The following is a 12,584-nucleotide window of genomic DNA, read 5'->3' on the forward strand; positions in this document are numbered from 1 at the left end:
ACACGGGAGCATATACAATTTAATATCATGAATTTTTACACAAATTTTCCCCCCCAAAAAATTATTATTAATGAAAAGACGAAAGAAAATATAAATATATATATATCGAGCAAGAGAAAAAGTTTAAAAGAATTGGAGAATGATAATAGCTTACACATTACCAAGGCTGATAAATCCAATAGTTTAGTGGTTCTTGACCAAACTGACTACATATCACGCATGCATACTTTACTAGAGGATGAAATAACTTACAAAAAACTCGCAAAAAATCCTTTGGACCAAGTAATAAAAGACTTTAATATCAATATCAAACAAATTCTTAAAGATAAAAAAGAACTTTTGTGTAAGTTAACTGTAAAGTGTCCCTCATTACCTTATTTATATGGCCTAGTCAAAACTCATAAGGAAAACAAACCTATGTGCCCAATTATTAGTACTGTAGGATCAATTGCTTATAAATTATCTAAATATCTTACTAAACTGTTATCCCCGCTACTAGGAACTGTATCTAATTCACACATCCGGAATTCTCTCGATCTTGTGGAAAAATTAAATAACATTGTACTAAACCCTAGCGATATTTTTGTCAGTTTTGATTTATGTTCTTTGTTTACAAAAGTCCCTATTGACTCTGTGCTAGAATATTTACGTAATGAACTTGTACTTCATGAATTGCCTATGTCCGTTAGTCACATAATTTCCTTAATTAAGTTATGTATTTGTGATTGCAGATTTATTTTTAATGGAGAATATTACCAACAAATATTTGGTATGGCCATGGGTAACCCTTTATCACCTCTTCTTTCAAACCTATATATGGAATTTTTTGAGAGACAACACCTCCCGAATATCACACTTATCGCCTTAAAATGGTACCGATATGTCGATGATATCTTAGTAGTCTTACCTGGTGGTATCGATGTAAATGATTTGCTGTCTAAATTGAATAATTTAGTGCCATCCATAAAATTCACTGTTGAAATTGAAAATAACAATGTCATCCCTTTCCTAGATGTATTAATACATAGAGAATCTTTCCAATGCAAATTCAGTATTTATAGAAAACCCACAAATAATTTAACATATGTATATTTTTATTCTGGCCACCATCTTAATATTAAAATTTCAATTTTTTCTTCTATGTTCCTACGCGCTTTGCGTATCACGAGTCCACAATATCTGGACCAAGAAATAGAATACATTAAAAAGATAGGAAACGATCTCTGCTACCCACCTCATTTAATTGATTTATGTTATCAAAAAGCTCACAAAAAGTTTTATAATGTTGCTATTAATGAAAAAGAAATGCCTAAAAATGTACTTAGCTTACCTTATTTTCGTGGATTTGAAACCATAAAATCAATATTTAAATCGTTTAATGTTAATGTAGTGTTCTCTTATAACAATGCCATTAAAGATATGCTAATTAAGAATAGTCCCGTAACAAATAACAACATCATTTACAAAATTCCTTGTAAGGATTGCCCATTGTTTTACGTTGGTCAGTCAAGTCAAAATTTATGTGTACGGATTAAGCAGCATATGTATTCAGTTAGAACAGCCCAGAATTCAAATGCACTGTTTATCCATCTGAGTGAAAAATCTCATTGTATTAATTGGGGTGATACCTCGGTAATTGCTAGATCTAATGATTATGTTTCAAGAAATTTACTGGAATCGGCAATTATACAAATCACTAATAAAAACAACCCAAATCTTAGTCTGGGAATGTACCATTTGGACCCATATATTTGTAAGATGTTTATGAAGGACCTTAAAATAAATGAACAACTAATAAATTAGTCCCACATGTATATAGTTATTATTTTTTCTCTCTCTCTCTCTCTCTCTCTCTCTCTCTCTCTCTCTCTCTCTCTCTCTCTCTCTCTCTCTCTCTCTCTCTCTGTTCGATATTTTCTCTCCCTCTTTCTCTTGCTCGATATATATATATATTTATATTTTCTTTCGTCTTTTCATGATATTAATTGTATATGCTCCCGTGTTTTTTTCAAATTGTACTGTTTTCTGGGAAAATCACTTGTTTACTGCGTGTATCCTTCAAGGTGTGGCTTCCCTCAGGCGGCTCCTCCCTTCTGTAGAGTGAAAATCGCCCTATTGCTTGCTAATCTTGTAGTGTCAGTTTGTATATTAAGCTTTCTTTTGACTATGTTGTTCTCTGTAAAATCAGTTTGCCTCAGTAAAGGGTCCGAACAGGACTGAAAGTACTTGGCTATCACGCTTTTTCATTTTTTCCTTCGTGGCAAAAAACCTTTATTTATATGTATACATATGTGCGTAAGTCTGCTCTCTCTCTCTCTCTCTCTCTATAAATATATATATATACATATATATATATATATATATATATATATATATATATATGTATTTATGTATATATTTGTATTTATGTATATATATATAAACATAAATACACACACACACACACACATATATATATATATATATATATATATATATATATATATATATATATATATATATATATATATATATATATGTGTGTGTGTATGTATATGTATATATATAAACATAGATATATTATATATATATATATATATATATATAAATATATATATATAATATATATATATATGCAATTGCATGTGTGTATGCCTACGTTTAGCGAACGATAATTTGGCAAGCAATTGGCTTCCTTGGTATTTTGAAAGCTGAGTATGGGGTTTATTAAAAAAGATCGAATAAATTTCGAAAACTTTGACCCATGAACGCAACTATCACTCTGATTCTTCAGTACCAATCATTACTCCTGGCGTGAAATGGCAACCTTGGCCTCCTTGACATTGGTAGGGTCCAGTAGTTGCTTGAAAGGCCAATCCCCAAATATCATCGTTAAAACTGTCATCCTAGTTATCCCTTCTATTAGACTAAGTTTTTCTATACGAGTCGAAAATATTTCGGTAACGAACACTTTTCGATATTACAACGCAGGACATCGTACATTCCATTAAATGACCTGAATGCAGATCCTTTGTTCGTATTTTATTCTCACTAAATGTGATTTGAAAATTGTTAGGTATGTAGAGGTGATAACAGGATTGCCTATGACTGAAAATGAAGACCATCATTATAATAGTCGAGTTTCAGGGTCGGCTGCCAACATTCCTTTGACAGTTTTAAATGTTATGTATAAAAAGGGCAGACAACCTATTATTTTCTGGTGCTGTATCATCAGAGTAATTGAAAGGCTTTTGCATAGATAGATAGATAGATAGATAGAAAGATAGATAGACAGACAGATAGATAGATAGATACACAACTCCTTCCACCTTCATATTTCTAATGCGTGACTGCGAGTGTGTGTCACATTGGCTAGCGTCAGTTTTCATTGAATTATCACAAGAGAATAAAGCACACTCACATGAATGTCAATTACTGGTCTCCAAGGGGACAGTATCTTTGCTAGGATACTGGAAAGGACATAATATTCCCCCTACTACCTCAGCTAAAAGTCTATTAACCCCATGCAAAGCACTTCCAAAAACTGAATCCAACAAGGACCATTTCTCAGACTCATTTCTGTTTTTTGGATTCATAATTTTATCCTTTTACCGCCGACATTAATGGACACCTTTTCTGAATTGCGTAGTTTGTTGTAACCCCATCGATAATTTTTATAGCTGAAGATTAATGTGAAAGCAGCTAGGAAAATAGTGATCGTAGTAGTGTTTCAGAATAGGTGTTCCAAACCACCGGTGAACGGGGGATCTTTTATTATTTCCTAAAAAATGTCAACAGAATGAAGAGCGTACGATGACAAAGTGTCTTTAAATATATATTTGTAGGTAAACAGAAGGGTGTGATTACAGGGTTTATGACACATCTGAGCTTCGCTAAAAGAAAGAAAAAAAAAAAGTAAAAGAAATAAATAACTTGCTGATCATGTAGTCTATCTATAAAATATAGATCCGTTACATAAATTTGAGGGGAATAATAGGGGTATTGCCCACTGGTACTAAAGAAGTATTTCTTTTACTCGAAAATTAATTATTTCTGCGAGCAGAACCAAATTGCCGAGTCTTCTTTCGTTTTTAAAGTTCGTGTCATTTAAAAAAAATAAATAAATAAAAACGCAAGATTTAAAACGTTCCAGATTTCCATGAAACTTGCAAATAAAAACCTTGCAAAAAAGTTATGTCCGTATTTATCTCGCATTTGAGAATCGTTGAAACAAATTACTTGCCAATGCTTCTTATGACTACAGCACTACAAGTTACTGTTTCTTCAATCTTGTAAAAAGCTTTCTAGAAGGATTTTTATGTAATAGAAACTTGATCAACAAACTATTTCTTATCGTGCCATCAAAATTTCAGTTTAAAAGTACCCGGTTATTAACACAGACGTATCAACCGTTTTCCTCACTATTTTTTTTTCTCAAATATATTTTGGATATATTCTTCTTAGATTACCATAAATTTCCGACAACCTAACTCCTCTCTGACTCTGTTTCTACGATTATCAATATTATTATCCATTTCAGGAACTCATTAGTTACCGAAGTTCGGCATCTGCGTCTCTGTCAACTGCCATCAAATTGAATTATCTGTAGAAAAAAAACTATTTCAATCAGTTTGTCATGTTTTTAAAGAGAATCTCTTTATCCCCGTAAGTTGGGATCAAACCTGCAAAGTACTGAAAAAAGTTGCTAGTTCAAATATTAACAAGGATATTTACCTTAACTGAAAATATAAGGTAGTTTACTTTAAGGAAATGGTAATTTTTACATATTGTGAACGTATAATCTGTGGTATCTAATTTAACATCAATATAAAAAGATTATCTCAGCACATATCTCTTCCTTTCATGGTTTGTTCTAGTTTTCAAATAACTGATCACAGTTGATCGCCTCATTTGCACTATGCAAAATGTTGACATCATTTTTTGAAAAGTAAAGTATGACTTTTAATTAGGTTTTAAAAATTCTCTTTATATAATTTACCGTTACATTTTAATTAGGGTCATTTAAAGATATAGTTTACTGTTACTTTATTAAATATACATAAAAACTCACATGGGAATCACTATTTAGCAGGCCATTTGAGAATGGACCTTTATTTTAAACACTCCCTAACAATGCTTACTTGTATACAATATTTTTTAGCGACCATATGGGTTAAAGGGTTGAGATGGAGTAGGATAATTATAACCACTACTACACTGTGGCTGGATTGTTGTTGTAGCAGTGACAGTATTATACCCGGTATTGTAAACAGTTGAAGTTACATAGTTAGTATTGTAGAATGTACTTGTCACATACTGAGTTCGAGTTTGTCCTGGAAGCTGTTGAGTACGGACGTCTGTGCGGGTTATTGTGACATATTGCGTCTGTCCAGGGAGGTTAACTACAGTTGGTACAGTTTGTTGACGGTAAATAGTAGTAGGGACCACCTGTGTAGAGTAAATAGTACTTACTACTTGTTGGGGAACAGTGATAGTTCTGGTAACATACTGTGGTACTTGTTGTGTTCTTACAACAGTTGATACCTGCTGTTGGAACTGTGTCCTCGTCACAAACTGTGTTTGAGTTCTGGTTACAACTTGTTCAGAGAATATGGTAGTAGTAACTGGGATAACCTGTGTAGATGTAACATACTGAGTCTGACCTGGTTGTGTAATTGTTTGGGTACGATAATTAGTTCTTGTCACATACTGAGTGCTGATAATATCTTGGCCTGGTTGTATAACAGTCGAGTAAACTGTACTGTACTGAGTGCTATCTATAGTACGTGTTTGGCCTGGGAGCTGTTGTGTCCTTGTAACCGTCTGTGTCTGGAAAATGGTACTAATTACTTGCTGAGGTACAACCTGCGTTGACACAACAGTCCTGGTAACAGTGGTAGGTATTTGTTGTGTCCTTGTAACAAATTGGGTTTGATATTGCACTTCAGTACGGAACTCTTCACGTGTTTGTGTTACATAATTAACCTGAGGGGGAAGAGTGACAAACTGTGTTTGAACATTATCCTGTGTCCGGGTAACTATTACTGTACTGTACTGAATCTGAGGAACAACTTGAGTGCTGACTATTTGTGAAAATATGGTTGTATAGACTTGCTGTGTCCTTACAGAAGTCTGAGTAACATATTGTACTTGAGTATTATACACTGTTGTTGGGATGACTTGAGTGGAATACTGTGTTTGAGTACGGTAGATAGTTGAAGGTACACAGTGTTCAGTAACAGGTGGCAAGTAGCCATTCCCTGAAGGCTGAAGATTTAGACCATTGCCGAATACTTGTCGAGGCACACGATTCACATGAGCTCCTAAAGTGCAACCCAGAATAGTTAGCAGTAATAACACCTTCATCCTGTAAGGAGAATAAAAGCTTCAGTTCAATTGTGTTATGCTGACTATAAGTATATTACATTAAAAAAGGAAAAAAATATTCTTCATTTAACTTACCAATAGGGAACATGGCGGTTATTTTTCTGTAGTAAAGATAGTAAAATGGGCAAAGAAGTGAAAAAGTTTTTATTTCTTATATATAAATACAGAGGACTTCATCTGGATAATCCACAGTAAAATAGTCACTGTACACAACTAATGACATTGAAATTGTTGCTGCTTTTGCATATTGTGAGACAACAGTATTTAAAAGATTTTGATTACTATAGAGGAAGTCTTCATTTAAACACTTAAAAACAAAAAATCTTTAACCAATTGTTAAAGGATTAGATGGCGTATTATAATTATAACCAGCTTGTGAGCATGTGCCAGTTACTGTTCGTGTCACAGTTAACTGCTGGTTATTATTCACTGTTTGATAAATAACTTGCTGCTGCTGTTGTGTCTGAACAACTTGACTAGTTATTATTTGGTCTCTGCCAGGAATCTGTACAACTGACGTTCGGGTCTCTTCACGGGTCTGTACCACGGCAGATGGGGTATTATATTGGGTGGTATATACAGTCTGAACCTCTGTGAAAGGTTGAACTCTAGTTTCAAAGCGAGTAGTGTAGATGGTTGTTGGTATAGCCTGAGTTCTCACAACTTCTTGGGTAACAAACTGAGTTTGTACTACAGTCTGAATTTGTACATTGGTACTAGTGACAATCTGTTCTCTGGTAGCAACAGCATTTTCAAATCTGGTGTTAACTGTGGTGTAAGGAATTACTTGTGTTCTTGGAACAGTTCTTGTTAAGATAACATCTTGACCTCTTACAGCAGTGGTTTGTACCTGTTCTTGTACCTGTGTTGATGTGATATAGCGTGTATTTCCAGGTGCTTGACTTCTGATAATAGAAGTTTGCACAACAGTCTGTACTCTAGTCCTAACAACATCCTGACCTGGGATAGTAACAACTCTAGTCTCTTGACGGAATTCAGTTCGGTAATTAGTGACTGGCTGATTGATTGTTTGTATTTGGGTGCTTGTGACTTCGACTGGTACCACTTGAGTCTGAACTTGGGTTTGTGTCACATAACTAAGTTGAGGGACAACCCTTGTCGTAGTAATGTAACGTGTCTGTTGGACTGGTGGACTAGGGACTGTTTGTGTTATTACCCTGTTATTGAAAAATACTGATGTTTGTTGAACAACACTTGTTTGGATCTGGGGTCTAGTTTCTACTCGAGTGCTGAAGATTGTAGTCGGAACTACCTGCGTTTGTAGGATAGTGGTTGTCACATATTGTGTATTGGCATTGTTAATTGTCTGTACAACATAAGATGTTTGGATCCTTGTGTCATATACTAGGGAGGTGACAGGAGGGCAAGTGCCAGGGCGGGGTGGAGGTAGGTATCCTCCTTGGGGGGAGGCCGAGGCCAGCGCAAGCAGCAGCAGCGAAACTGTCAAATACCACATTCTGCAAAGAGAGAAATTCCACAGATTAGAGGCAGCGGTGATTGGAAGCCCCGCATCTCAGCAACTCATTTGGGAATAAAGTCCAATCACTCGCCGCTCCCTCTGTGCAATTTCTCCCATTTGTTTCTGCGGGTTCGACCGGGAGGACTTTATCGCCCAGATGAGATGCAGGACACAGACTTTAAATACAATAGATAGAAGCTGAATCTAAGTAATATTGAAGGTATCAAAGAAATTTTCCTTTTTTAATCTCAGGAGTATGTCTGTTAGGAATGTACTTTAATTTTTCATCAAAGAAAAAGGCTCTATTCTAAAAGCTTCATTTGAACATCATGTACTTTCCTGGGTGAGACCGCTAGCTCCTTGTTATCCACACACTCCAACAATGCTAAAGACCATCCTGATGCCATACTGTGCGCAAACCATATAAATCTAAAAGGTAGGTATTCCTACTTTTACTTCCATCCTTATTGTCTGTGTTTTATTCTAATTCTATTCATTAGATAACGAAAGTTCTTAGCACAATGGAAAACTGCTGAAACTATCTTCAGAGTAACTTTTAAGGTAAATCCTGCAACGTTGAATGAATCACCAATAGAATATCCTGAATATTGAGAAAATTATTGTAGTGGCACAAAGAGAGAGAGAGAGAGAGAGAGAGAGAGAGAGAGAGAGAGAGAGAGAGAGAGGAAGGAGAGAGATGAGAGAGAAGAGAGAGAGAGAGAGAGAGTTTTCTATATCGGAAGAGATCATTCTACCCCATTAGCACAATAAAATGTTAATAAAATGTTAAATACATTATTTCTAAGAATGAACCTAACTGCATTCCTCCTAGAAATCAGGCTGCAACCATATTTATATTGAATCGGTGGAAATTATTCATGATTGTATTAAATTTGCTAAGTCAGAGACAGCTCAACATATTTAAAATAAGTCGTGAAAATAGCAAAGGACTCACACATCCAGGTACTGTTTTAAGATACAGCATATTTATGGAATTTTTCAAACTCATATTCTCTATTGACGCATATGAGAGGCTCTCTGTCTAAATCTACATTTTCCCCTGATCCACTTCCGTAAATAGGAGCAAAATATGCATCATCGAGGACACTAACATTTCTTATGAGCACCTGATATTTAGGACTCACCACTACTTGCTGAGGGGTTAAGGTTGCACTCTTAAACAAGGCACTCAAACAGTATTTTCTCAGCGTGAGTGAGGACAGATAATTTTACCGTAAAATCAATGACAACTACGACTCTGAACATATATAGTAAATAAAAAAGAATAGAACTTTGAGCCTACTAAATTATTATTATTATTATTATTATTATTATTATTATTATTATTATTATTATTATTATTATTATTCATGTAAATGAACACAATGGAATGACCTGTGGTAATATTGAATCAATGGTTTAACGTTCATAATTGACGCACATTTTTTTACATGTTTAAATTTCTTAGCGAAAGTATTGCTCCTGAAGTAAAGACAGCAAATGGAATCTTGAATTTAGAACTGAATGAGTACCTACTAATGTTAGCCTGTTTCGAAATACAACATAGGAAATATGGAGGTTGTAACAGCCTTCAGTAAGTGTTATCATCACACAGATCCGGTGTGATGACACAGGGCTTTCTCCGGCGTCTGATTACGGTAACATGAATCCGCTCATGGTTGAACGGAGATCAGTTCTACGCCAAATGACTCCAGAAGCATCTAAAAGCAGTGCAGGGGGATCTGCTTCTTTCTGACTCTAAAGTCTCCGAAATTTCTCACTGATGATGAGAATGGTAATAAAATAATACTAGAAAATAAAATGCCTTCGTAGTATGTCTGTTTTGTATTTTAAAGACACGTTCACTCTCTCTTTCTCCTTCATCTCTTTACCTTTTTCATTTTAATGAGACTTATTTTACTCTGTAAAGTTTGTTTGCTCTGATACAGCGTAATCGAAATTCTGTAAGATAACCCAAATGCTGAATTGTACAGCAAGAAAAACATGACATTTATGAAAAGTAAATACTGGGAAAATCTCAATATTTCTCCCGTCATCAAATCTAGGAACGTTAAATAATGTGTTCTTACCTGAAATTGCGGCTGAATTCCGTAAGAATGAAAATATATTTGACAATGAAGAAAATTACAACTGATAACTAATACAATACAACTAAAATCTTTGTCAGTAAGGATGAGAACATTGAAGTCCTAAGAATACGTCAAACTGAATATCATGTCTGACTTCCGGTCCTATATAGTAAGCTCCTTCATTGATATTAGAAACGTTTTTCCAAAGTGGTCTTCTTCACGGAGTGAAGAGTGTCAATGGTGAAGTTCTATCGTCCGTGATGGTCACCAAAAGTAAGGTAAAGCGAAGGAGGTCGTGGAGTTCAAAAAGAGAATGCAAGAAATTAGTCAAACACTAGAGTAGTTAGGCAGGTGTTGCCCATTAGAGATGGCGTATAACAGCGGTCGAGGCAATGAAAGTGAAGTGACCTCGGGGGAATCTAAAGTGTCAATGAAAGTCACGTTCATTTCAAAGGTCTTCCATAATGTTTATTGTACACCCTAGTCATTTTGTGTTCTTTTCAATCACTTGATATATTCATCCACACACCACACTTTTTTTTTCTTTTCACAAAGCACTAAATACAATCCGACCGCTTGGTCTTGGCAGAAACCAAACAGAATGAAGCAGGCGTCTAAAAACGAAGGCTTCCATACGAACCTTGTTTGTACGAGGAAAGCAGAAAAGAGATGGTAGCGTCGCAGAGTGTCGAGGAACTCTGTCTGGTTACTTCTCGGGACAAGAAGTGTATATATACCTCTTCTGCGGGAGAAGGGGTTGATCCAGAAGGACGCGGTGCCAGTCATGAGAGACCGGGGAGGGCCACGGCCCAACTCTAGGTCGGAGAAGGGGAGAAGAGGCAGTGCTGGAGGAGGAGCTTCGTAGAATGGAGGATGAGTTTGCACTGGGCACTCACTCTCGCTCGAAATGCCAATAGCTTTCATCTCTTATGTTGCCGTGACCCTTCCACGAAGGACATTCTGGAGTGTCCCTAAGACATCAGAGAGCGAAATCTGGGAATCTTCACAGTAGACTGTGTCTACCTGTCCCGCACCTGCAGCTAGTGACGGGTCACCACCTATTCGTTATGACAGTTAGGCAAAAATAACTTTGATGATGCGGCGATATAAGAGGCTGCCTCGTAAGAGTCCATAATGGCCAAGTGATAAGTGCTTATGCACTTTGATAACACGAATATGAATAAAGCCCACACAGCCTTATAAACATGCACTTCTTTAACGACAAAGTTGCAGTAACGAAAAATTCATACGGATAACGGTGTGAAAGTAATCTGCAAATAACCATTTTTTAAGATCCAAGTAATCATAATGAAAGTGCCCATTCATCTTGCATAATGAGGGTAATGTTGCCTGTTCCTTCCCAATATTAATTTGCTTTGCGAGCGTTATTCATACGTATTTGTTTTCTTCAGAGGTACGTGAATTATATTCGTTAAGCTTTCAGAGTATATAGATAATAATAGGCTAAAGAAGAGGATGAGAGGACGAGAGAAGAGAGAGAGAGAGAGAGAGAGAGAGAGAGAGAGAGAGAGAGAGATTTAACATTGAAGAAGAATCATGGAAGGTGGTGCTTTTCGTTAATACCACATAAATAAAGACATGTCATGAACGCCAATTAAGCGACGCAAAATGTGCGCTCAGTTTCCCATGCTATGAAATCGAGTCTTAAACATCATTTGAGCCAAAAGAGCTCGTGTGTGTTGTGAATCCTTTGGTGTGTAATTGGAACACAGTGACTGTAGCACTGCATCTCTTTCATCATAAATCGAAAAGCTGACGTGGGTGGTGTTGCAGCAACCACTGGCGAGGTTCTGATGTCACACTGAAGCACACGAGAGGGCTCGAGGGACGGAGGGTGGGCGGGGGGGGATTTGGGGGCGGGCGGGGCAAAGCTCCCAATGGCAATGAGAAGCGCTTTCCGCTGAGAATTCCATAGCAATTAAAGAGGAGTAATGAGGTAATGGTTTACACGCGAGGGCTTCACTGCATGAAGACGTCAACGGAGATTTGCAAAGGGACTAGAGGAGGCTTACTGGGTCGAAAACGACGTCATCCAGCATTTTCTGATCTTTCCTAGATAGTCAGTGACCCCCAAGGCTTTTCGAGGGGTCATCATCTAGATCGCATTTACAGTCTTGTGTTTATGTTTTTACGTCTATCCCTACGGGCTTATACTAAATATCAAACACGCGGCAAAGGTGGATACGTCCCGGGTTAAAACCCATGGGGGGGTCACTCCCATTCTAGGAAAGATCCTCATTTTCGTTTAAAAGATAATTCCAGGGTCTTGAGTGTTGAGCGATGCGAATCATTCTTAACCGATCCAGCCTAGTTGGTCGATAAGGTTTAAGATGACCTAATGCCGGTACGAGCTCTCAACGATGACATCCAGTAAGTGATGGTGAGGCGATAAAGTGATCAAGTGGCATGGTCTAGACATCTGTACTATTCTGTTCCACCAGCCAAAACATTAATTGGGCAATAAAATTGTTCGTAAATTTTGCTTTCTTCCGGAGCATCTTTGACTTGAGGGCGTTTTCTGAGTCGTTGAACCGTAAGCAGCAAGGAAGCGAAATTCCACCTGAATTCCACAAAATGTAATTCTTTCGGCGATCTACTAAGAGGCTACTGCGGACAGCGATTGCGAG

The 12,584-nt window shown here is 36.6% G+C and overlaps 1 protein-coding gene across 2 annotated transcripts; it reads right to left on the reverse strand.

Annotated features, from left to right (window-relative positions):
- Window positions 1-5,012: 5,012 nt before the first annotated feature.
- Window positions 5,013-10,737, reverse strand: LOC135195693 (mucin-3B-like). 2 transcript variants are annotated; one of them, XM_064222090.1, is made up of 2 exons: window positions 10,577-10,737; window positions 5,013-6,346 (listed from the first exon to the last, which is right to left on the reverse strand). In XM_064222090.1, exons 1-2 carry the CDS (start codon window positions 10,720-10,722, stop codon window positions 5,137-5,139), a joined length of 1,356 nt encoding a protein of 451 aa, XP_064078160.1. In that variant the 5' UTR covers window positions 10,723-10,737; the 3' UTR covers window positions 5,013-5,136. The 2 variants fall into 2 exon arrangements, with proteins under 2 accessions (XP_064078160.1, XP_064078161.1); XM_064222091.1 differs by lacking the exon at window positions 5,013-6,346 and adding an exon at window positions 6,496-7,844.
- Between the last annotated feature and the right edge of the window lie 1,847 nt (window positions 10,738-12,584).

This window comes from Macrobrachium nipponense, chromosome 16 (assembly GCF_015104395.2).
Source record: "Macrobrachium nipponense isolate FS-2020 chromosome 16, ASM1510439v2, whole genome shotgun sequence".
Taxonomy (NCBI): Eukaryota; Metazoa; Arthropoda; class Malacostraca; order Decapoda; family Palaemonidae; genus Macrobrachium; species Macrobrachium nipponense.